This window comes from Helicoverpa armigera, chromosome 5 (assembly GCF_030705265.1).
Source record: "Helicoverpa armigera isolate CAAS_96S chromosome 5, ASM3070526v1, whole genome shotgun sequence".
Taxonomy (NCBI): Eukaryota; Metazoa; Arthropoda; class Insecta; order Lepidoptera; family Noctuidae; genus Helicoverpa; species Helicoverpa armigera.
In genome coordinates this window covers 7,040,740-7,067,515 of record NC_087124.1, presented here as the reverse complement: position 1 = coordinate 7,067,515, position 26,776 = coordinate 7,040,740, and the positions used below count along the sequence as shown (strand labels likewise).

The 26,776-nt window shown below is 37.9% G+C and overlaps 2 protein-coding genes and 1 long non-coding RNA gene across 8 annotated transcripts in view; 1 reads left to right on the top strand and 2 right to left on the bottom strand.

Annotated features, from left to right (window-relative positions):
• Rpl8 (Ribosomal protein L8) overlaps positions 1–26,776 on the top strand; it is a 33,342-nt gene that overhangs the window by 3,613 nt on the left and 2,953 nt on the right. Inside the window, exon 1 of one of the 2 annotated variants that reach the window (XM_064034556.1) lies at positions 14,651–14,660. The exons of the other annotated variant lie outside the window; for it this stretch is intronic. The gene's annotated coding sequence lies outside the window, so the exon portion shown is untranslated. Of the gene's footprint in view, positions 1–14,650; positions 14,661–26,776 lie in introns of those variants that run through there. 2 annotated transcript variants of the gene reach the window in all.
• Positions 224–25,270, bottom strand: LOC110384315 (cryptochrome-1). Of its 5 annotated transcripts, none has more exons than XR_010276457.1 (11): positions 24,634–25,270; positions 7,727–8,036; positions 6,018–6,269; positions 5,697–5,881; positions 5,440–5,611; positions 5,133–5,358; positions 4,909–5,049; positions 4,452–4,603; positions 3,904–4,106; positions 1,910–2,945; positions 224–688 (listed from the first exon to the last, which is right to left on the bottom strand). XR_010276457.1 is itself a non-coding variant. In XM_049842268.2 (11 exons), exons 2-11 carry the CDS (start codon positions 24,647–24,649, stop codon positions 2,161–2,163), a joined length of 2,442 nt encoding a protein of 813 aa, XP_049698225.2. In that variant the 5' UTR covers positions 24,650–24,867; positions 25,078–25,270; the 3' UTR covers positions 2,073–2,160. The 5 variants fall into 5 exon arrangements, 3 of the variants coding, with proteins under 3 accessions (XP_049698225.2, XP_021201222.3, XP_021201231.3); XR_010276458.1 differs by having other exon boundaries at positions 7,727–8,008; positions 24,634–25,269; XM_049842268.2 differs by lacking the exon at positions 224–688 and having other exon boundaries at positions 2,073–2,945; positions 24,634–24,867; positions 25,078–25,270.
• LOC135116893 (uncharacterized) lies at positions 18,704–23,019 on the bottom strand. Its single transcript, XR_010276459.1, has 2 exons — positions 19,980–23,019; positions 18,704–19,827 (listed from the first exon to the last, which is right to left on the bottom strand). It is a non-coding gene; the product is annotated as an uncharacterized LOC135116893 (long non-coding RNA).

Genomic DNA, 26,776 nt, shown 5'->3' with positions numbered 1-26,776 from the left:
TGAGTAACAGAGCAATTTCAAACTCATGGTGAAGGCAAAGAATCAGTGTCAAGGGTAGCTTCTCATGTAGCTGAGTGCAATTGCATGAGCAAGACTGAAATTTTTTATTCGAAAACATGCTTATCAATTCAAAATTTGGTAACAACCTTCTTGCGTAAACAATGCACTAAATCTAGTATAGATTTTTGCCATTTAGTTCTGTTAGAGCATCGAAAAAAAGAAATTCTAGTTTAATTCTGTATAGAAACATTTATTTTAGTTATCAATCAATTTAATCATAAAATTATAATAATTCAACTTAATAATAGAGATCTGCCTGGTTGGATTACTTGATTGGTTTCAATGTGAATCTCGCATTACCTTATACTTCCAGAGTGTAATGTTGACTAATACAATAGTGAACCAACTCTTAATTTTGAATAGAGATAGATGGCGGAATCTGGTAGCCGAAGGTTTGTTTGCAAAAGTAAATCTGGATTGTTAGGTCAACGATGAGAAAAGCGTAAATTCATAAAATGGTGTAGGTACAGTTTTCAAACATTGGCTTCAGGTATCTGAATCACAGGTATCACAATATGAAGCTCTGGTACACAACAAAATTAATACGAATTTTGCTTATTATGAAAAAGTAATTGAGTAACATGTATATTCATAACACGCAAATTACTGTAAGTTAATACAGAAAAACCGGCCAAGTGCGAGTCGGACTCGTGCACGAAGGGTTCCGTAAATTACAGTTAAATCAACCTATCTCAAAAACTATAAGAGATACTTTGATCAAACCAAAAATCGTTGAAAGAGTTAATTAGCATGCATCACCTCTATTTTTTTTAGAATTTTATACCCCGTAGTTATAAAAATAGAGGGGGGGGACATACTTTTTACGACTTTGAGAGCTGATATCTCAAAAACCGTTCACTTTAAGAAAAATGTTTTTTAGAAAACTTTATATCATTTTAAAAGACCTTTCCATTGATACCCCACACGGGTATGTACATCGAAAAAAAAAATTTCATCCCTCAGTTACATGTATGGGGGGCCCCACCCCCAATTCTTTTTTTTACTATTTAGTGTCATATTTTTGTAGCGGTTCATACAACACATATTCCCATCAAAGGAGATGGCCAAAAAAACACCCAGAGTCGACAGGAACTTCATATGTATGATTGGATTCAGTATAATTTGTGGATTTTTAAAAGTATTTCAAATCATCTAAAAACCATGGGGTTCTCTTTTTACAACGTTTTTTCGATCAAGATTTTAGTTCACAAAAAAGTTTACTTTTACTGTTTGATGTTCATTAGAAGTTGAATGCAGGCTCGTGATTGGACCGTTTTGCATTGCTAAGTCATTTGTTATATTTGACAATGTCACATGGCGCGATTTTCAAAGACAATTTCTGAAAAAAACGTTTCATAGCCAGTTGTGAAGGTTGCATATAACTGCGAAACCTCTCCAAGTAGGTAAGGTCGGTGCTTAATCGTATCTGGAGTGGTTACATACAAGACCTTTTAATCACTAGGCCAACTCTGTAACCATGGGGTTATTACTATTGGCTTGTAAAATATTAGTTTACTTTGCTGTTTTATGTTCCTTGATGTTAATAATCTTTAAAATAAACATTAATTTAACATAACCTATTTTAACTATATTATGAAATAGCTCCTATACCCCATGGATTTCAGGCTGGATTTTTTGGCACCATCAAAGGTCTATCATAAGGAACCTATTGGTAACCATTTCATTGCTGTCGAATCTGGGTTTTTTTTCTATGAAAATTTGGCCATCTCCTTTCATCACTGTAGTACTTATAGTTTCCGAGTAAATCGGCTGTGACAGACGGACAGACGGACATGACGAAACTATAAGGGTTCCGTTTTTGCCATTTTGGCTACGGAACCCTAAAAACGAATCTTATAAGAGTTGATCCATTGTTGTATATGAACTGTCTCAAAAATTATACTTGTAAAATAAGTAACCAGCTTTGCTGTACTTTCAGGCAAAATATTATACAACAACAAGTTTCTTTAGTCTCATAGATAAAATGGCAGTTACAAAATACCTTCAAAAAAGAAAATATTGATTTCCAATTATATCAATTTCATTTTTTCTACAGACTCTGAATAGATTATGACTAATTTAATCTATTGTTTAATTTATTCATTTTTGATTTTCATTAGAAGAATTGTATCCACATTCGTTAGACGGATTATTCTGTCGACTTTCATTTGTAATGGTGCCATCGTCGTTAATTGACATTGGATGTAAGCAAGTGCTTTCATTAGCCTTGTCTTTTCCAGTGTCTGACTTGTTCTCTCTGTTGAAAGTCATAGTGGAGTCGTGATTACGTGCTGCGACGAAAGGTGCGGGTGTGTCGTTGTGCACGGCTGCTATACGCAGCCCATTCTCTGTATAATTAGACAAATAGAATTTCTGTTTCTCATAACTGAAGTTATTAATTTTTAATGTTTCTTGTTCATATATATTGTCCCTGTTTTGTTGCTCATTCTGGAAAATTTCTTGGTTATTTGAGTAGTCTTGAACATAGTTATTTATAACTAAGTTTTTAAAGTCATATTTTTCTTGTTTCGCTGTTTGTAAGCTCTCATTTATTGGTGTTTTGTACGAGTTATCCATTTGTCCGTTGACGGCATAGTTTTCTTTCGACTGTGGCGTGCAATTGGACACTGTTTGTATGACGTTAGTATTTTGTTTCTTTTGTACGATAACAACTTGTTTAAATGAAGGTTTCATAGAGCGGTGGTTCATTGGCTTTTGGAACACAACATCATTGTCCTTGTAAGGTATAATTTGTGGTGAAGGCTGTGGATCTGGTGTTTGGCTGCACAAGTAGTTCGACTGGTTGATGCTGGTTATAATTGAGTTCGGGCTTGGTGATGATTGCATGACATTGGGGCGTTGTACAGCGTTGGGATTCAGAGTGCCTGTAATACACAGAAGATTTTATTAATAAACTAGCTGGTGCCCGCGACTTCGTCTGCGCAGGTTTAGTATTTCGAACAATATGTTTACAAATTGTAGCCTATGTGTTATTCTGATGTATAAGCTATATTATTGTAAAGTTTCATCAAAATCCATTCAGTAGTTTTTGCGTGAAAGAGTAACAAACATCCATACATCCATACATACAAACTTTCGCGTTTATAATATTAAGTAGGATAACATAAATGTAGGTAACTGTGGCAAAGATTTCGTATGATGTTGTGATTCATTTATACTTCGTTTTCTATATGACATAAATACCAGGAAATGATTAAATAATCTAGTACGATGAGATGACGTCATCAACATTGCAAGGAAAATAACATAGCGTGATAGTACGTGGCAGCTATGCAACATTCGCTACAAGTGCCGCGTGACATCATTGATTAAAGTTCACGCAGAGATGGATCGTCAGTGTACTAGTCAAAGATAACAACTGTGCAGGGCCCCGATTCTCCTAAGTTAATAATGTCAAAATCGAATAGAAATCGACTCGCAATATGATCGTAATAGCAGTTTTAACCATATCGGGCATTCTGCTACTAATAAAAGACCAATCGTATTCGATTGACATTTGATTCGTGTGCGATTGGTCTGCTATTTTGATGATTTTGGTCTGTACGGTAGTTTGCTGTACAATCATTTTGCAATCGTAAATCCTTTGCAGACAAAATGATTCATTATTGAAGGACAGAAAAGGATAAAAACGTTTATTTGAAAGAAAAAATAGCGGAATGCCACATACGCTTCAATCGTAATCGAGTCGGGATTGGATCTCAGTCGAATCGAGTCAAACGTCAATCGAATGGCGCTTAAGTAAAATTAGGAGAATCGGGCCCCAGGTTCGATGGGACACTTAACAATTTTACGATAGCGATTCTACGAGATCGGTTAATTTACCTTGGGGTTTGTATTTTGCAAGCTGGGCGTATACTTGTTTGATACGTTCGATGTTGACCTGTGACGCTTTCGAGTGGTCCACCATGGGCATCGGGTAGTCGCGGCCGATGATGCACCGCGCCGATTGTTGCACCGCTTCGGGTGCCACCCACGGCTCGTGGATATACCTAGTCGGCATGTTCTTCAACGCCGGAATGTATCTTCTGTAAACAAAATAAAATTTATGTACCCCAAATCATTGCTGATAGTCATTAAAAAGAAAAACAGACTTCAGACTTTTCATTAATAAGTGTGATGATATTCAAGATTGTAGTATACGTCAAACACAATACAAGCATCAGTGACGCGTCACAGAGTGCGTCACCATCTCGAGTACACAACATAATAAAAGACACTGTACGTACTGAGATTATTACGTATTGAGATTTTCAATTGCCCGTATCTTAACCATATTAGGTATCTACCTGAATAATGGTAAATTATTATTTTATAAACTCACAGTCTTCATCGTAACTCGTCACCCACTATATTTGACTTTATTGACATACCTGATAAAATCACCGTTAGGATCAGTTTTTCTGCCGAAACGGACTGGACAATAGCAGTGGAAAAATTGTTGGAAGAATGATGAGCACGATAGCCACATCCACATGCCCGCATTGACGGACCAGTCGGCGTCAAGAAGCAATTCGTCGAACACCTGCAGGAACGGGGACCCTCCTCAAATTAACAGGAGTCGGTGGCACGGTGATCATATAAAAAGTTATTTGTTAGTAAACTCATTGCACATAGACAAACGATAATAAACCTTAAAGTAGCGAACTTAAGTCACAAATTTAGAATATCGCAAATCCATTTATATGTATAGAATGTTTGGAGTAGTCTTGTGATCATTGAGTAAAATAAGTACAGTTCATAAAGTGAAATGTATTTTGGGAAAATATGTGTCAGGTTAGTTAGATTCGGAATTGAACTAGCAATTATAAAAAACGAAGCTCCCCTTGCCTTCATTCCTTCTTCCCACGAGATCCATAAGTCGCCTCTCGTTAGGAAGCAAGCCACGGCATGCCTCGCTAAATGATGAATCCACCCTTCCTCTCTTAATTGGATCATTATCGCATCTATCCATGGGAAACCAGTTTGACCCTGAAATCAGTTACAGGCGATTATTATTGAAGTTTATTTTTTTTCTCTTCGAATTTCGTGCAGTCATTGCAAGATATACTTACACTAGCCCACTTCGCTAAAGCTTCTTGATTTTTTTCCCAAGGTATTTGGACACAGATAGGATTTCCTTCCATTCGATCAAAATTAGGATTGCGTGTGGCGGCACAATAGAAAAACTCCCTCCATAGTATTTGTCCATGAAGAGATAGCGGTGGTCTTACTCTTTTAACTCTTTTGTACAACTCCGTCAACTGATAATAGAATAATCTAGTTGACAAACAGCCAAACCTGAAATAGGGATTCCTTCATATGACGTACTTATAAGTGTGACGAAAAATATATGACGAAATCGTTTTAATTAATTAATACCTTAAGTACGGTGATAAACCTGTCTGACTAGCCAACAGCGACTGCGGTGTCATTTTGGGTCTCCCGAATGAAGCAACCCATGCTTTTCTTTCGAGGTGTCTTTCTAACCTCGCAAGGGCTTCACTTTCTCCTCCGATCCAAACAGGTGGTTTTAAACCTTCAGTCTCGAATCCTGAATTTACAGCAAAGCATAAAAAATATGAAGAAAAAAATTAAGATGGAATATTATGTGTTTTTAATTATTTGTCGTAACGTACCGAGTTCTTCAAGAGTGGGAACGCCGAATCGATCATCATGGTCATCGTTCAATGGCGTGGTGGCTCCGTTTAGCATTTGTGCTGATATGGGCGCCTCCGCCGGCGGAGGGGGAGGCATGCTTGCGATCAATGCTTGGAACTGGTGGTACGTAAGAGGCGCTTTGCCACCATTCCGTTCTATAATTCTGAAGAAACAAAAGTAAAATAAAATGTACAGCGGCAATTATCAGTATCGTTTATTGCATTCATGCAAAATTGATTTTAGAGTTATCTTCATAACATCTATATGTATTTTTAAAAACTTGAGCAGTAAAAACTTACTGGTCTAACTTGTATAGAGTGTGGGATACGCGAGACGTGACGGTAATGCCAACTTCGCGACATTTGGACATAATATTGTGGTCCCGCACTCTGCCATAAGGCTCGGGATCCTCTTCGAAGGTCAAAGCCGTGGTTCCCCATTCTCGAAACAATTTGGGTAAAGCGTCCGCGGGTTGCCCTCGAACCACGAACAGCCGAGAGTTAAGTTTCCTCAAGCTACTGTCCAAGTCTTCCAGACACTGCAGTAGAAACCTGTTGACATAATCGATTGCTAAAAATAACTGTATTTTTTGTATAGTAATGCAATACTACGTAATACAATAATGCGCATGTAATATAGGTTTGTTCCCACTAGTTCTACTGCTTAGTTCTACCGTAGAACTAATGGGAACTTTTTTTCCCACTAGTTCTACTATTTGAGGTGTAACAAAATAGTAGAACTAGTGGGAATTATGGTTTTTATTGGTATTCCCACTAGTTCCACTGAACATTGACAGTAGAACTAATGGGACATAATTTTGTTCTACTAGACAGAAGAAGTACAGTCGACGGCCGATAGTTGTGATTTTTTTCAGAGCTCAATATCGATAGCAGTCAGAATAACTTAGATTTTTTTCATGAATTTCAACAAAAATCAAATGTTTTTCTTTAGAAAAGTACTAGGACAGCAGAAATGAAGAGGAGCTAGTAAATCTTTTTTGTTCATCTAATTTTATAACACCTCTGTGGTGGTGTTTAAAAATCAGACATTGATAAAAAAAAACACGCTTTAAAAAGTTAGTTTAATGTGAGTGTTGTGTTGGAAACTAACAGTCTTTTACAAAAAGTTAAACATCTGTTGAACACTTGTCTAAGTAAAGTGTGGCAACAAAAGGGACTTTAGTTCAACGTCATAATTTGTAAAAAAAATTTACAAGTGTTCAACAGATGTTTAATTTTTTTTTGTATTTTTTTAAAGCGTGTTTTTAAACTATTATTTTTAATTGTTTTTTTTTTGTCTTAATCATAGGGCTGCAATTCAAACAGTCAATCAGCAAGTATTTTTTAATAATTTCAATACTACATTAATTTTGTATAATTTAATGTAGTATTGAAAATGAATATCAGTATTGATTTTTAAACAACACCACAGAGGTGTTATAAAATTAGATGAAGAAAAGGATTAACTAGCTCCTCTTTATTTCTGCTGCCCTAGTACTTTTATAAAGAAAAACTTTTAATTTTTGCTGAAAGTTATGAAAAAAATCTAAGTTTTTCTGACTGCTATCGATTTTGAGCTCTGAAAAAAATCACAACTACAGATTACCGGACACGGCGAGATGTCACCCAGGCCGTCGACTGTACTTCTTCTGTCTAGTAGAACAAAATGTCCCATTAGTTCTACTGCCAATGTTCAGTGGAACTAGTGGGAATACCAATAAAAACCATAATTCCCACTAGTTCTACTATTTTGTTACATCTCATATAGTAGAACTAGTGGGAAAAAAAGTTCCCATTAGTTCTACGGTAGAACTAAGCAGTAGAACTAGTGGGAACAAACCGTAATATATGTCACAAATATATTAGGTACGTGCGTGACGCCTACATGTGTTGTAGGTATATGTATATGGCTGTGACTCACCCAACGCATGCAAATATTAAATGGAAATAAATCGTTCACAGGAATATCTGATTTTATAACTTTCTATAATTATTATTCAAAGCTTTACCTCCACTTGTTGATGCCAACATTAGAAGAGCTAGCGAACCAAGGATCAATAATGAATACACATCTGAAGGTGGCTGCGTCCAGCAAGCCCTCTCTTAACGCTGGGTTATCATGAAGGCGCAGGCCCTTTCGGAACCAGTGCACGATGTGCTTGCCGTTTGTCCGGCGAGCACTGGGCGGCTGCGGCGCGGCCGCTGTGGCCGGAGGCGCGTGCTTTCGGGCATTCGGCGCCGGCAGCGTCTCCGCGGCAGCTGACATACTTATGTAGTTACCCACATCGCACCTGGTGTAGAATAAGCTACTTTTGATATCTGGAATTGGTTTTTCAAATACACACTAGAGTAATTGGCAAAAAATACCCTGTACTTACGCGTGCGGTGCCACCACTACACGATCTCAATAGGTAACATGACTTTGCGTGACTGAAGTGAAAGAAATGAATTGATGAGATACTTATTTTCTTGATCATATCATATGAAAAAAAGTTTGTATGAAGCGATTGTATGATGAGATTACTTACTTAACTGTTATGAATTACAGTTGCCCGAAGGAAACAAAATTACTCAAAGTATAACATTACTTCACCGCAAAGTACATACCTATACCTACTAATAGGCAGGCACAACAAAGGCAAATCTATAAATAGACAGTTGGTGGTCCCTTCGATGCTGAGGAGTTTCCCCGCTCCATCGCGTAAGGCGGTGAGATGTTAGTATTAAGTACCTGTGCAAGTATCTCGGTAACTCTCGTGCTACTGCTCCACCTGCGTCTTAACGCGTTAAATTTTGGCATAACGCAGATGTGGCCAACGTTTTAATGTCAATTTATACTAATGGCAATATAAATAGCATTAAACGTTAAGCGATAACTCGGGTGTCGGTTTTTTGGGCGCATCAAAGGGTTTTAGTGCGTAGCTTATAGCGCTAAGTGATGTTGGCTACATTAATGCCATCTCATTGCACGCATGCAAGGACGAGTGTAGATACTTTGTTTAAGTTGTAACTGCATTTTACGAGCACGATAATGGAATGGTCAAATGAGAAAGCTTTAGTTTTTAGAATTATTTTGTGTGTCTGAGTTTAATCTCTTTAATGTATGTTAACGCGTTACTTCATGAGGGATTAACTCTTTGCGTAATGCTACTGCTCCACCTGCGTCTTAACGCGTTAAATTTTGGCATTACGCAGATGTGGCCAACGTTTTAATGTCAATTTATACTAATGGCAATATAAATAGCATTAAACGTTAAGCGATAACTCGGGTGTCGGTTTTTTGGACGCATCAAAGGGTTTTAGTGCGTAGCTTAGAGCGCTAAGTGATGTTGGCTACATTAATGCCATCTCATTGCACGCATGCAAGGACGAGTGTAGATACTTTGTTTAAGCGGTAACTGCATTTTACGAGCACGATAATGGAATGGTCAAATGAGAAAGCTTTAGTTTTTAGAATTATTTTGTGTATCTGAGTTTAAACTCTTTAATGTGTGTTAACGCGTTACTTCATGAGGGATTAACTCTTTGCGTAAGTGTAGCCAACACGCATTTTTATTGCAATAAGTAACGTGTAGTTGGCCATTGACATTAACGTTAACGCTAACGCAGGTGGAGCAGGAGCATAAGTGTAGCCAACACGCATTTTTAATGCTATAAGTAACGTGTAGTTGGCCATTGACATTAACGTTAACGCTAACGCAGGTGGAGCAGGAGCATCGGGTATCTGTAGTTCCGCGTAACGGGTGAACCTCAAACATAAAACATCACCTCTCTTTTTTGCTATAATATTTAACGGAACGGAATCTATTCCTATAACCCTGAACCTCAACCCCGTCATCCAACGTGTCCCAGTCAAATGTATTACTTATTTATCCTTTACTATTTTATTACTCACCCGCGAGTTATTTTATGAAACCGTCTTCAATGACTTTGTAGAAATGAATATATAGTTCATATAAGATATGCTGACACAATAGACTGGCTATTACGCAACGTTATGTTGTTTGATTTGTTTACATTTCGCTAAGCAAGGTGTATAATTTCCATAAGCACTTGTTCCATTCACTATAGTTTCTCACCTCGCCTTGTTATGAATGCATAAGCATGTAGGTACTAATTGTTAAAAAAAACGTTGCTTTAGGAGACTGCCCCTAATTTTTTTTCTAGCACATAAGTAACCTTCAATAAAATTAATAATTAAATAGCTTCATCCTTTCGGGACTAAAAGCTTGCTTAAAAAGTACTAGACTAGCGGTATGGAGTTCAAAGGTCATGTTTTCTTCTAAGTTATAGCTGTAGCCTTCAGTGAGAAAAAAAGGAAGGTGCTATATGTTCCGAAATCCTGACTATCTCTTTCCCACATTACAAGCTGTAGGATATTCCTTTTAAACATTAAAAAAAACTATAATTGCTAAGCCAGAATACTCAGCGTTTGTTCTTATTCGTGAGGTTTGTTGCCTAATAGTATAGAATTCGAAATCGAGATATTCCATTAAATGACTATTTTAGGGAAAAGGAAGAAGGAAAAATTCTTGTTTATGAGTTCAGTTACCCAATTTTATGACATTTAAAAAGTCAAAAATAAATCTTTTGTACATAATATTACCAAATCGGATCGCTGCTAACCTGCGCGTGGCGGAACGAAGGATGGACGGGAAATACCTATCTTACAACTCTATTTTCTATATCTTACCTTGATGTTTAAAGAAATTCGGTTCTAGCTTTGAACAGACATTGATTTTTTTCAAAACAAGAGATAAAATAGCATTCACGCAAAATCAACTAATCAACTAAAAAGCCAAAATCAAATGTGTTCGAAACAACAGTCTTCAGTTCTTGATCAAAACTTCATGTTGTAACGGGCTCCACTGATCCCACTAAGAGGGGAGCATAGGAGAAGTGCAAAGATTGAATAGCCAGTGACACAGTAAGCATTATAAGGGGTGTACTATGCCAAATCGAATGACAAATAATCGAATGCCATTTGATCGACCACTATAAATCGAAATTTCTAAATACTTCGAGTATTTTCTATATCGAATGGTTATTTAATCGAACATTCAATACATCGCGCAGTCAATACATCGAGTGTTCAAAATATCGAATGTTCGTTTGATCGAGCGTTAAATGCATCGCATATTCATCCTATCGAAAAATCTATGTTTTTTTTTTTAATACAAGAAAAGTTCTGTCTGTATGTCTGTATATCTGTATGTCTGTTTGTCTGTACACGCTAATCTTCGGAACTACTGGACGGATTTCAATGATTTTTTCTTTGTTGTATCAGTATTAAGCCGATTAAGAGTCGTGGTGGCCTAGTGGGTAAAGGACTAACCTATCAAGTATGAGGGCGCGGGTTCGATCCCAGGTCAGGCAAGTACCAATGCAACTTTTCTAAGTTTGTATGTACTTTCTAAGTATATCTTAGACACCATTGGCTGTGTTTCGGATGGCACGTTAAACTGTAGGTCCCGGCTGTCATTGAACATCCTTGGCAGTCGTTACGGGAAGTCAGAAGCCAGTAAGTCTGACACCAGTCTAACCAAGGGGTATCGGGTTGCCCGGGTAACTGGGTTGAGGGGGTCAGATAGGCAGTCGCTTCTTGTAAAACCACTGGTACTCAGCTGAATCCGGTTAGACTGGAAGCCGACCCCAACATGATTGGGAAAAAGGCTCGGAGGAGGTATCAGTATTAAGCCTGGTCAACATATAGACTATAATTTATCTTCGAAACTTGAAGACCTGATACAGAACACCAACAGTCCAACAAAACTATAAGAGGTACAAAAATGGTGCCATAGCAAAAATTGTTTCATGTGATGAGCATTTTCAGCTGAGATAATAAATTTTAAGATCTGGAACACCTGATGTGGAACCCCAAGAGCCCAGCTTCTCTGTACCATATACAGGTATGACGTTTTAGCAAAAATTGTTCAACTTGATAAGCACTTTCTATTGACTTATACAAATTGAAGATCTAAAACACCTGATGTGGAACTCCAGGGGCCCAGCTAGACTATAGCATATAGAGGTGTGACGTTTTTGCAAAAGTGGTTCAATCTAATAAGCACTCTCTATTGACGTATATACATCGAAGATCTGGAACACCGTGGAACTTCAAGAGCAATACTACACTTGAAATGTATAGAAACAAATGTTATGAAATAGGTATGGTGACACAAAACCGACGATTATCCCTTTATACACTATAGAAATGAACCCAAGGACAATCCCCGGTGGACGTCGTTAAAAAAAAAGACAATCCCCGGTTCTGTGCTATACCATTGCCAACTGTGGATGAAAACTACTTGGGCTATTGTGATGGGATGCTAATGGACTAGGAATGGAGAAACTACGGGAACTATGGCACCTGCCGATGACAATGTATTAGATACATGTAAAAATTGCAGGTGGACACTTCGCCAGCTCACTTACTGGGCCCCCGGGAATCAGTCACTGTATAGCAACAAGAGGGCAACAGGGACATGAGCGGCTGAAGTGTGAGAATACCTCGGCGGATTTTAAACGCAGATTACGCGCTCCCTGTGGGTCACTTACCGCGAGGCACCTATCCTCCGAGCAGGGCTACTTACCCTGCTCTAGCGACTCCACTCTGGACGGCCAAGCCAAGCCAGACCCGTGAGACCTACCCCCGTCATGGTTCACTCCGACCGGCCTGGAGAACTCAGTATATATAGCCCCGCGGGGTAGCTACTCCCCGTCATCAGCCTCAGATGTCCTGCGGTGCTTATATCTCATTATTATTGTCGTTATTATCTCAAGAGCCTTAGTCCCAATTATGTTAGAGTCGACTTCCAGTCACGATGCAACTGAGTACCAGTGTTTTAAAAGGAGCGACTGCCTATCTGACCTCCACAACCCGGTTACCCGCTCAACCCAACACCCCTTGGTAAAACTGGTCAGACTTACTGGTCTGACTACCCATAACGACTGCCAAGAATGTTCAATGACAGCCGGAACCTACAGTTTAACATGCCTTCCAAATAACGGTCATTGGTAACCAAAATACACGTAGAAAGTACCTACATACGAACTTAGAAAAGTTGCATTACTTGCCAGACCTGGAATCAAAGACGCACGCTCATACTTGAGAGATTGGTTCTCTACCCACTAAACCACCACGACTTCCACTAAGTCACCACGACTTTGTCACCTATTTAATGTTTTTTTACGTAATAATACGTGTAATATTTTTGCCACACACAACTTAAATGCGGACTAATTAGAATCACTACTTTTATCCATATGGTCGCGTCTATTGCGGTTCAGTTCTCAGCGATTTGTTTAGTCTGCTATGCTTTTGCCGTTGAATTAAATATATGGAACGTTTCTAACGCGTATTCCGTTGTTTTCAAGTCAACGGGCCCTTCAAATTCAATATCAGACGATTCAGATCTTTGATTTTGCTGACCCCGTAGTCGCTGGCATAAGGGACAGGATCCGCGTACGAAGTCGCGGGCAGAAGCTAGTTTACTAATAAATCACATTTTAATCTTTAATTCTTATCTTTTAGAGGTAAATTTTAAAATTTTGTGTGAATTGAAAAGGTAAAAGCGGGATTGGGAAGACCTACTTTACAAAAAAGAGGCAAAACGGATGATAATGCGATTGAGGAAATGTTAAATAATAAAAACTACATTAAAATTTATGAATTATTCATAAATTTTGAGCTTTTCTTGTATTAAAAAAAATATAGATTTTGCGATAGGATGAATATGCGATGCATTTAACACAACATTATGTCGTGGAAGTTACGAAATACGGCGCTAACAAACCAGTAAAAAGTTTTTGCGGTTTGCGAAATAGAAAATTCATAAGGAAAGCTTAGAAATTGTCGGTGATGTCGTAATGTTAAAATGAAAGGAAATTTCCTGAAGTAGGCATAAGATTCATAAAGAATTGTTTACAAGAATAATTCTTTTTCTTGCTTTCAAATGGGTTATGATGGGGAAATGTTAACAGGCACCTACTTACTTTTAACAAAGTTTATAGAATTTATAGGGCTTTTACATTTATTATTATGTGTAACTAAGTAAGTATTACAATAAAGTAAAAATAAAAACCGGCCAAGTGCGAGTCGGACTCGTGCACGAAGGGTTCCGTAAATTACAGTTAAATCAACCTATCTCAAAAACTATAAGAGATACTTTGATCAAACCAAAAATCGTTGAAAGAGTTAATTAGCATGCATCACCTCTATTTTTTTTAGAATTTTATACCCCGTAGTTATAAAAATAGAGGGGGGGGGACATACTTTTTACGACTTTGAGAGCTGATATCTCAAAAACCGTTCACTTTAAGAAAAATGTTTTTTAGAAAACTTTATATCATTTTAAAAGACCTTTCCATTGATACCCCACACGGGTATGTACATCGAAAAAAAAAATTTCATCCCTCAGTTACATGTATGGGGGGCCCCACCCCCAATTCTTTTTTTTACTATTTAGTGTCATATTTTTGTAGCGGTTCATACAACACATATTCCCATCAAATTTCATCACTGTAGTACTTATAGTTTCCGAGTAAATCGGCTGTGACAGACGGACAGACGGACAGACGGACATGACGAAACTATAAGGGTTCCGTTTTTGCCATTTTGGCTACGGAACCCTAAAAACCGGCCAAGTGCGAGTCGGACTCGCGCACCGAGGGTTCCTTACAAATCCTGTATAGGTAAAAAGTGAGTCTCGCGCCAACCGTTCAGTTTAGAACAATCATAGTTATATCATAGTTTCGTGAGAGTCAAAATAGTTAATATTTTTTATTTAATCAGGATCGTTGGAAAAATATAAAAGAAAAGCAGTTTCAGAGGATTGTACAGGTCGCAATGCTAGTTTTTATTGTTAAAGACTTTTTCATAAAGAAGGAAGATGCCAATTCGGATGACCAGGATCTGATGAGGATCTGGAAACCCTGAGAAATCGAGGGCAACTCTTGAATATTGTAGGCACGCATCGAGTCAAAACCAGACATGTGAGTGTATTTTTGAGGGTACTGGTAAGTGAAGGTTTGGAGCTGATTTGATTATGGAGACTACAGAGAGTCGAGAGGAGAGAACTCCTGAACGGTATGTTGCAACTACCACGTGTTTGGGCTTATTTTATTCGTATTGGCGAAGACTTTCCACTTAGATAGGTTTGACTGCCATTGTGGGATCGATAGCAAAGATCAGATATAGTTATGGGAACTCCTTTAGGTACAATTTAAAACGTAACTTTGTGTTGGAGCTTATTTTATTTTAGGTGATGAGAATTCACTACTAATGGGATTTTTTATTTTTGAGGGATTAATCACCTAACGAGCCCCAGTTTCAGGTTTTTTTTCGAAACTGCCTGATGACTTGTAACTGTCGAATTGTAACAACGACTGCTAGAGAGTAGGATTCGGAGCTGCTGGCTTTACGTTTCTAGAGCCTTGAGTTCTCTCGACTTTCTCACGTCTCCATCATCAGGTAAGCTCTAATCCTTCACTGTTTGAGAGTATCACCAGACATACATCTGAGAATCAAGTTTTAATCCTATGCATGCTTACAATTTCTGATAGTTGCCCTCGATTTCTCAGGATTTCCATCATCAGATCCTGACCTGATGACAATGGAAATAAACGGCGAGTATACTCTTTCACTACAAAGAAATGATTTCTCAAATCCGTCAAACTTGGTCGTTTAAATTCCCCATTGAACTGAGGAAAATATGAACCGTCTTACCACAAAAAAATTTAAACGTCAGTTTATGCCTTGTCTAAAAAAATGACAAATTATGACGTTGACATATGGTTCATTTTGCAGCCAAAATTTTATTAGACAAGTGTAAAACAGGGTTTAAAGTTTTTGTAGTAAGGCCATTAATGTTTACACCTGATTTTCTCTAGATTCCCATGGTTCACATTGATGCGACTAATGCCATAGAGATAGAATGCACATAAAATTGAAAGCAAATGTACATGATGTCATATTGAAAATATCATACATAAGATACAGAAACTATTGCAACAACTTACTAAAAAAACTTAAAAAACAATACGAGAGAGATCAAATAACAATGTCCAAAAATAATTCTAAAAAGTTATGGTCTACGATAAAAACAATTACCAACAACAATAATAAAAATCAGATACCACTACAACTTCTGACAACAGATAAAAACCCTAAAGATGCAATCAATGAAGTCAACAAATACTTTTCAGACGTAGGTAAACGACTATCAGACGCAATTCCCTCGCATTTTCCTAGCTTTCAAAAGGTCTCAAAACCACCAATAAATTCTTTCGTTCTCCTACCTACCGACAACACAGAAGTTGAAAGAACTATTCAACTACTAAAAAGTGACTGTTCTCCTGGCTGGGATGAGATTAGTGCTGAAGTTCTAAAATATATATCCGAACCAATAACACCTGTTCTCACTAATTTAATCAATCGCTGTTTTGACGCTGGGGTATTTCCTAATGCATTAAAAAGAGCCGTGGTGCATCCAATACATAAGGCGGGAGACAGGTGCAGTGTCAGTAACTATCGGCCAATAGCCATTTTAACAACACTATCAAAGCTGTTTGAACGCATACTCAACAGTAGACTAGTTAAATATTTAGAAGAATTTAATTTACTTTCTAATGTTCAATACGGCTTTAGATCCGGTCGCTCAACAGATAATGCGGTACTCGATCTCGTAAACTTTTTGGTTAATAAACTAGACAAGAAAAACAAATGTATGACGATCTTTCTCGACCTTGCAAAGGCCTTTGACACTGTATCTGTTCCCCGCCTTGTGAAAAAACTGGAAGACTATGGTATTAGAGACGTTCCACTCGCATTGTTCTCTGATTACTTAAATAACAGAACCCAATGTGTCAAAATTGGAGAACACATCAGTGAAGTCCTTCCAATTGAATTTGGGGTGCCGCAGGGCAGTATTTTGGGCCCAAGTCTCTTTCTCTGCTACATCAATGAGCTCTGCATGCTTAACATAAAAAATTGCCGTATCTCCGCATACGCAGATGATACAGCTCTTAGGCCGCTGCCTCGAATTTTGCGAGCAGCGGGGCGGCAGCGGCGGCGGCGCGGGAGCGGCAGGATCTTACGCGTGTAATCAAATGGACCGGCCCTCGAATACAGCGGCGCGGGGAGCGGGCAACGAGCGGTGAGCTCCAGTCAAACGGTGACCGCCCGCGCCGCCGCCGCTGCCGCCCCGCTGCCCGCAAAATTCGAGGCAGCGGCCTTACCTTCTTCGCAGACTCGTGGAATGAACTTTTTAATTTTGCACAGGAAGGATTCAACACTGTATGCCACTGGCTATCATCAAACTTCCTGACTCTAAATGGAGAAAAAACTAAATATATTGTCTTCTCAATTCAGAATCGCCTTGATTTAGCCAACCTTACCAACAATATTTATGCCCATAAATGCAACTTTCCTCCAATTACAAACTGTAACTGTCCTAATATTAGTCGTACTAAATGTATTAGGTATCGAAATTGACTCTAATTTAACTTTTGGAAACCATATAAAATCATTATCTAGTAGAATACGTAAACTCACTTATATTTTCAAAGGGCTCCGTGATGTGGCAGATAAACAGATTATGAGGATGGTATACGAGGCTTTGGTGCAATCTATCATAGGATATTGCATAACGACTTGGGGGGGTGCATGCAAAACTAAAATGATAATGCTGGAAAGAGCGCAGAGAATGATTTTAAAAGTGTGCCTGTCCAAGCCTCGTTTATTCCCTACCTCAAGTCTCTATGAGGAAGCCCAAATACTGACTGTGCGGCAGCTTTATATAATGTTGACTGTACTACTTAAACATGCCAACCTACCCAACGAAAGGAGAATGCATGTAGCTCTCTCCAGAAGAAATTACGCTATATGTGAGCCCACTACTGTCAACACTACATTTGCGCAGAGATTCTTCCACTTCCGAGGAGGCGTCCTGTACAATAAAGTAAATAAAAAAATTACCATAGCAAATTCTCGCAAAACCGAATGCAAACATCAAATTAAAAAATGGTTACTTAGTTTGGGATACTCGGAAACTGAAAAACTCATTGAAGTGGTCGTGTAGAATTGGTGATGTTTTGGCCTGTGTAGTGATATGCTGGTATGTTATACCAATATATCATTCCGTAGACACACACATGCACACGCACTCACACGCACGCACGCACACACACACACACAACACACACACACACACACAACACACACACACACACACACACAACACACACACACACAACACACACACACAACATGCGCTAAATCAATATGTTGACAACCTCTTATGATGTAATGGGGGGCCTGGAGTTCTGAGATACAGGCCTAGGCTTAGTTCAGACTCCAGATCTCCCACAAATTACAAAATGTCACGCTAATATTTTAATTCTGTCAACTGGTTTTCCTAAAATGTAATTTGTGGTGATAAAAAAAAAAAATAGTAAATCAGAGCCTTTATCATTATACTGTGCTATATTTCGTTCGTATCCGCCGTGGGTATGGTTTCCATACTAAGGTGCCCAATGACCTTTGAATGATTTAAATTTTTTCACAGTTTAGAGGCAATTATATTTAAGAAGTGTTTGATATTAATTTCAACTTTAATATCTCTACGCGTTCATGTGAAAAAGGGTAGGGAGTAAGTTTATAATTATTAAAAAAATATTATATGTCATGTGAGAAAAATTATATTTTAATATTTTATGTAACTTCAAATTTATCATTTTCCCAATTTTTCCTTTATCTGTACTATATAACGTTGCTTCGTGTCGAATTTCAAGATTCTGATGCCCGTTTTCACCAACGAATACCTAAATTTAGGGAGCATTTACGGAACACTTAATAAGAATTTCATTTTCACCAAAGCCTAGGTGTCAATTTTAACCTAAAAATTTCACTTAAACTTGGGAGCCCGATTGATGCCTGCTTAAACAACCCCTATTATCATTACAGAATACAAACATATTTTGAACCGTTTCTGGCGATGGATAGTGAAATGTACCTTTATATGTTATGTAACACCAAAAATACCATGTTTAAAAAGCAAAAAAAAATGAAACGTAAACTTTTAGAAAGTTTAGAAGCTGTGGAGGTTGTGGATATGTAAAATAATAATCATTAGAAGACCACGTACCTATCTTACGTGAAAGAGCAGATGTCTGAGAAAAAAGTACGATGATCATGACTTTTTTATAAGATTATAGGTTATCACTTGCTATGAATGCACTTGCTAGGTCGTGATGTCGCTGAATTATTCAAAAATAGGAAGTCCTGCATGTCCATAAATATACAGACCATAACAGATGCAAATCTGGTAATCACTGATGTAGTTTCGCGGAGGCCGGGACAACTATAGGCCTATTCAGACCTAAGCGGTATTCGCTACCGTCTACGGCAGAGAACACCCTGTGGGTATGCGGTAATATGACTGTTCAGACCTAAGCGGTATTCGCTACCACCTGCGACAGAGAAAACCCTGTGGGTATGCGTTAATATTACTGTTGATGTTCGGGATGCATGCCGCTGCAGCCGCGCGGTATGTACTTCTACCCACAGCGGCAGTGGATATCGCTCAGGTCGCTCTAGCCGCGGTATAGTTATCGGCACGGATATTGAGCCCTGACCTTCACCTACGCAGAAGCCATTTATTGGTTTATTGCCTTGTGTACAGTGCGCCAAAGCGATCCCCACTCTTCCGCCGAGAGCTCAATATCCGTGCCGGTAACTATACTTGATACTAAATACCTGAGCGAAACCGGCGCGGTATCTACCTCTACCCACAGCGGCAGCGAATATCGCTCAGGTTTGAATAGGCCTTAAATACCAAAACTGCAGTAGATACCAATGATTCGAAAATGGTGAATATGGAGGAGCCTATCTCCTAGGTGATAGGGGATACCCTCTGGAGGTAAGAAGTAGGCTAACATTGAACATAATAAATTATGTAAATTAAAACAAAGATAGTAAACAAATATTTTAATATTAGTCCTCATATGATGTACCAAACATTATCATCATCCTCCTGCACCAATTCAATTTGAGGTGGGCTGGGCACAGCATGTTTTTACACGTCTTTCCAATTTCTCGCACCACCTGAAACTAAATAAATATATAATTTTAACTCCATACTTAAATCCATCAACTCATGGAGAACAAAAATACAATGAAGCCGACAGTAAAACAAGGAACACAGTTGAACGGCAATATCTTAATACACTATATTATTATACACAGATATTATTCACATTTACCTGTAAAGGGTTCCTATCGCATTAAAACTATTTGTGACTGGATCCAAGCTTTGTTTTTGGCTTCGTTCGTGGTCCCATCCGTTTTTTGTTTAATATTGTGTCTCTATGAGACGTCAGCAATTTCACTAGCTTGTCTTTTTCTTCTGTAAGAAAGGTTTATCGTCGTTTTCTCTTCTCTGCCAAAATAAACATATCTATTCAACAATAATAAACCCAAAATTAACCTCACTCTATGTACACATGTACACATATACACATCAGTCAATTTGACAAACGCGCGAATGACATAGGTAAAAATTCACCTATAGAAAACCTCTTTACTGTTTTATTGCATAAAACATAGCGTAATGTAGTTTAAGTTAAATTAAAATAACATCACAAGGAAAAAAAACTCACAGGCTTTAGTAATATATACTCGATAGACGTTTATTTCTTAAGAAGTACAGAAAAATCATTTTATCGATAAAATATCGACTTTGCATTATCGTTTGTAGAACTAGTAATCTGTCACTTACTTAAGGGATCCATGTATAAGTGTGGTGAAAATGAATTTAGGTAGGTGTCAAATTGGGAGGGGTCCTTATTAAAAGTAGCATTTAGATAGGGAAACGGTAAGAGGTTGTTGGTGAAAACGGGCATGAGTTCACGGGAAGAACCTTGTAGGTTTTGATTTCCTAGCGTGTGACGGAAATTCGTCTTAGGTGTCGGTATAACTGCTGTATCTTTTGATCGCGTTAACTTAGAAGTTTGATTTTTTCACTGCCTAAAGGGACAATAGACCTAGGTATTTGGTATAAATTTCAATTTGATACCTTTATTCGTTCGTGAGAAATAAGGTAGTAAGTTTCATTTTATTAAAATATTTTTTTTTATATTATATAACTAAAAAAATGAGATTTTCGAAATTTTTCCTATATTTGCATTATATGACAATGCTTCATGCCAAATTTCAAGACTCTGAGTTTACGGGAAGTATCCTGTAGGTTTTGATTCCTTTGCGAGTGTCGAAAATTTGTTGAAAATATCGACATAATCGGCTGTATCTTTTGATTGGCTTGGCTTAGAAGTTTGATATTTTCACAGCTTAAAGGGACAATAGACCTGAGTATTTCATGTGAATTTCAGCTTGATACGTCCACGCGTTCTTGAGATAAAGGGTCTTGACAGACAGACAGACGGACAACAAAGTGATCCTATAAGGGTTCCGTTTTTCCTTTTGAGGTACGGAACCCTCCTGCCGGGGCTGCGGGTCCTGCCGGGGCTGGCGGTCCTGCCGGGGCTGCGGGTTGTTCGAAAGAGATACCGCGGCCCTGGTACATAAAAGGCCTATGACGGAACACGACGATTTTAGTCAGTAAGAGTCTGACACTCCCTCACCGCTGCTAACCCACAGCGGGAGGGGTCATTCGATGATTTTACGTCGCTAAAAAAAAAAGGTACGGAACCCTAAAAATGACTATTCTGGCAATAGGAGTGAGACACATTATGCTTCAATTGGGAAAAACTATATAGGTATGCTACTTGCGCAATCAGCGGTAACTGTATAGAGAACTATAAAATTGGCAGGTAGTGTTAGAGACATTCTGCGAACTATTCGGGAAATCGAACATTTTGGAAACAGATACTAATGAATATATATGTATAATATATACATTGAGGAAAGAGTGAAATGAAAACCCCCTCACTTTGCTAATTCAATGAAATCCTGCGGCCGTGAAAGCCACGTGAACGAACTAAAATAGCAACCATCGTTGGCAGGCGTACTGTCTAAAGTTTGCAAACGTTATAAGTATACCTTTGACTATTTTAATTCCTTCCTACTGATAACATAACGTAACTTTAACGTGAATGTTTGTGGGTTATCAGGTTCATAGTGTTTGTTCCTCAAACTGGCTTTAACGGCTGAACTGATTTCGATGAAACGTGGTAGCTTTCTTTTATCCGGTTGCTGGAATCAGTTCCCTTAGTAGTCAAGTGGAACGCGGGAGGCAGCTAGTCGGCGCTGGGACTCCGTCTTGTTCCGGGTCGCAGCATTATGCTGAGCGAGGGCCGTATTGCGCGCTTTAAGACGCATATTTTCCCCTTCTATTATTTCTGTATACCTAATATATCTAATTTTAAGTGTGTGTGCGTCTTTTGTTGCGCAATAAAATTTATTTTCTTTCTTTTCTTTCTTTCTTTCATAAATAAATCATCAATGAAAATAATGCTTTCCTAATTTTTGCCCGTCCGACTTGCAATATGATACGGGCAATAAGTATCCAAAATGTGGCTACACCGATTTTTTGCCGACTAAAATAGCGGTTAGAAGGTGCAGCCGCAAACTAGGTGCTAATCGTGTATCTTATTTATCATCAGCCAGAACTAGATTTTTAGTTCATTTGGAAACTAGGAATTCAGTTAGGATTTTGGTTTTGTTTTTAATCACTGCCCAAAAAGTAGGAGATTCCCTATTCGAAAGTTTTTTTATTGATTTTGGGAGAGCATAACTCCCTCGTTTTACCTGCAAACCAATTGAATGAAACGATTTTAACAATTATTTTTTAACAGACTTCCCAAAAGAATTAAGTTCTCAATTCGTCGGGTTTTTTTATGTAGTTATGATTCACGATTACTTAAAGACGCCTTAAAAATTATTTTTTAGTACCATACTCATCAGGGTTGAAATAAAAAACTTTTTACAAAGCAAATAGAACCAACTTCTTAAAACCGTTTTTAGTGCATCGGCTTACAAGTCGGTGGCGAAATAAAATGTAAAATCGCGAGGAACTCACGACGATAATTTTAGGTACACATTGAGTAAAACCTGAAATTCAGGTGTAACTCTGTCTGATGGTGAACACAAAACAGTGATTTAGATCTGAGCTCATGATAAGATGAAAGAGAGACAATTGTATGTTTGACTTACCTTGCTTTTTTTGATTTGTATTGATGAGTAATTTACTTCGTAATTTACTATGGAGACTGTAATAAATACAACTCCTTGAAGGTAAACTCTCACCTTTACAATATTAGCATAGGAATTACGTAGGAGCTACATAAAAGTACGTAAGTACTAAAACCTATGCGTGCAAGTCCGACTCGCACTTCGTCAGCGAGTCGGACTTGCACGCATAGGTTTTAGTACCATTATCTATGGTTTTGCCAAAAATCACCTTTGTTGCATGAGAGCACCCTTAAATATTTAATTTATTTTGGTTATCAGATTTTTTTTATAGCAGTAACAATTATACATCTCTTGCAATCAACTCCCTAACCTTCACTGTTCATAAAATACAACCTTATGATAGACCAGTGGTTCTTAACCTTTTTGACATGAGGGACCACTTTAGCTAAAGTTTGTCGTGCCGGGGACCACCTCATCGGTTTACCTAAATTAGCACTCATTTCTTTATTATTTATAAAAAAAATCTGAATTTTTGGGTCAGTTCTACTGGAACCTAAACGCATGTCGGCAGTTGTGTAGGTAAGTAAATGCAAATAAAGAAAAACTTGCCTATGTAGTTTTCAAATGCGCGAGCGAAGCAAGCGCGAAGTTTTTATCGGACTTAAACCAAATATTACGTAAAATTTAGCCCAAACATACTTAACGTTTTGTTTGTTGACAAATGCAAAAATAAAGTCTATAATATAGTTTCTGAATACGCGAGCGAAGCGAGCGCGAAGTTTTTATCGGACTTAAACCAAATATTACGTAAAATTTAGCCCAGACATACTTAACGTTTTGTTTGTTGAGAAATGCAAAAATAAGGTCCATAATATAGTTTCTGAATACGCGAGCGAAGCGAGCGCGAAATTTTATCGGACTTAAACCAAATATTACGTAAAATTTAGCCCAAACGTACTTAACTTTTTGTTTGTTGACAAATGCCAAAAGAAGGGCATACCGTTTCTGAATACGCGAGCGAAGCGAGCGCGAATTTTTAATTATTTTTAAGACTCAAAACCCAAATTACGTAAAATGTAGCCCAAACACACATTTTCATGAATGGGGGGACTAGGTACGACACACCCGATATATGTCCATGCGAAAACCCGCTCGCAATTATAAGTCGATAAAAATTAAGTTAGATAACGTATAGCAACGTCGCGAAGCTAAGCTTCGCGGACCACTTGGAATGCCTCCAGGGACCACCAGTGGTCCGCGGACCACCGGTTAAGAACCACTGTGATAGACAGACGGACAGCTGTCATAATAATAGGTTTGGATGAATATTATGTATTGTCTTTTCATCTATATATATATATATAAAAGAAAGTTGTGTTAGTAACACTACTTTTAACTCAAAAATAGCTGAAATGTTTAAGCTGAAAATTAGAGGGAAGGTAGCCGTAGGAAGGTATCCGGGCGAAGGACATAGGATAGTTTTTGTCACCATCCCACTACAGAAAGCAAAATTAAGGTTAGACACTTCAATCATTTAGTCAATTCACATTTTCGTGATGATTTTCCTGTAAATCTTAATGAGTGCTTTCATAAGAGTGAGCACAATATTTTCATAATTTTAAAACCAGTTGCCAGTTTTTGGATGATCCCTAAAAGCAAGTAAATACGGAATATAATTTAAGGAATGAGATATTTACACAACAATGAAATAATATAAGATACTATGAATATGTTTACATACTACATAAAATTGAATAAGAAACTCACCTCTATCAATTTCCATATAATAAATTTCAGATCACAGTCCAGTAAAATATATTACACAGAACAAACTTGTAACAAGTCAATCACTAAACAGTAACAGTATTGTTAATAAGCAGCTCTCAAAAATTACAACTTCTCATCACCAAGTAGATACAACAAATCAAATTAACTAATCCCACTCAAAGGTAAATAGCCTTAGTTATTTAATTTTAATATAGTCACAGGATTCAACTCCTTCTAGAACGTTTAGTATTTATTACGTCTGTTTAGAGCAGGAGGTAATCACAGAAGCGGCGAACAAAACTACTGAATTAAGAGAATTATAGAAATGTCAGATCCATCCACGCCACTTGCAACGTGACCACAACGTGACCTAAATGTTTGTATTATGCAGAAGTGTGTGTGTGTGCGTGTGTATTTTAAAGACGTAACAAACTTTAAGCGCACCTTAATTAACAAACCCTGCTAGTGACAGACTTTAGGAACTTGAATTTAGTACCAAACCGAATTGTTCGGTGGATAGACGATCAAAAAAACACTGTTTTAATTATGAATAATGAAATTGTTCGAATTTTTTTCGAAGTTCAGATCAACAATGCTATTTTTGTCAAAGTGACACTGTCACTCACTGACAAGATAACTATACCGTCAAATTCAAATGATTGTCAAAGTGATATCGACCGGTTCATCCAGGGGGGGGACAGTTTCCTTGACTGAGCGTTGTCGTAAAGAAAGTAGCGCCATCTTATAAATGAAACGTGAAAACATGCTATATTGCTAACTATTTCACGATAGATGTCTCTGTAAGTAGATTGAAAATTAATTATTCTACCTTTTTATACAAAAATACGAGAGTATTTCAATAATTAGAAGATGATTTAAATTACGAATTCTACTTAAATTTTGTTTTTAAAAATTCTCAATCTGAGAACCTATCTGACCTTTTTGTTAATTGGTAATAGTAACACATCATACAAGATGACCGCCATCATAACTTGCGCGTACGCTTGTCTGTGTATTTTGGTCATTTTTGTGTAATTCCTAGCAAATAAATATTTGATTCTAGTAGACCCGCTTTCCAGTAAAAAGTATTTTGTTTAATTTTCCTGTTGTAATGTATTTCAAAGCATAACAACAAGAAAATTAAACATAACTTGTTACCGGCGAACGGGTATATTGGGAACTATGCTTATGTTTATAAATATATATAGATACGTATACGTATGTATAGCACACGTCATATACTTCTGGTCGCAAACTCCAGATGGCGCTTCAAAATTGCTTGCATAAAAACTGCGCGAGAGGGCTCTCTTTTTCCATAGTATTATTTTACTCTTTGGGTTCATCGTTCATGCGGAAAGTATTCTAAACTGACAGAATGTGATGAAATGTGGGTATAGTTTACATATATAGCATTATGATGCTATTATAAATAAAACAAATCCTCACACAACAAATATGAAAAACCTATTTTTTTTTAATCAACTCAAGAAAAAACTCAAGTTATTTTTTACGCTAAAACGGCTGAACCGATTATAATGCTTGGAGATAATAAAATAATGTAGAAGTGTAGTGTAACATGTGTAAGTATATAAATAAGCTGTTGGTAGTAATCCTACGACAATATGCTATTTTATATCCGCGATTGTGAGATATAGTTATCGCGGGATACACATTCATCAGTTACGATAAACACTATAACCAACACCTCATCATCATAATGCTACGTTCAAACGCGCGCCGCGCAGCCCGGCGGGCTGTCTGGCGGGCTGCGCGGCGTGCAGCCCGTCGCGGGCAGGCGGACATTCAAGCTGTTCACACGCGCGCCGTCGTGTCAGTCAGTGCAAGAATGGCGAGCAGCGAGGATCTCGGTGTTGTTGCTGTCATAGCCTTTGGCTTAACTTATTTTTGTTGGAAAAAGAATCAAAATGATGAACGACGTTAACCATTCTGCCATGTTGTAATCTCCGATCGTAGCGACTTTCTTAGAACGTTTAATTGTCACGAAAGCGCAGGAGAGACTCGCTGCCCGCGCGTGTAAACAGTCGCCGGGCGCCCGCACATTCATCCTTTGAACTTTGCCAAAAAACCGACACTCGACCGATTCGCGGCATTCACGGGCACGGGCGCGTTCACGGGCTCGGGC

Excerpts from the sequence above, each read along its gene's own strand:
- LOC110384315 (XM_049842268.2), bottom strand. Across the intron at positions 6,270-7,726 it reads GTTGGCATCAACAAGTGGAG|GTTTCTACTGCAGTGTCTGG; the intron begins GTAAAGCTTTGA and ends TTATGTCAACAG. Across the intron at positions 2,946-3,903 it reads TGCAAAATACAAACCCCAAG|GCACTCTGAATCCCAACGCT; the intron begins GTAAATTAACCG and ends TGTGTATTACAG.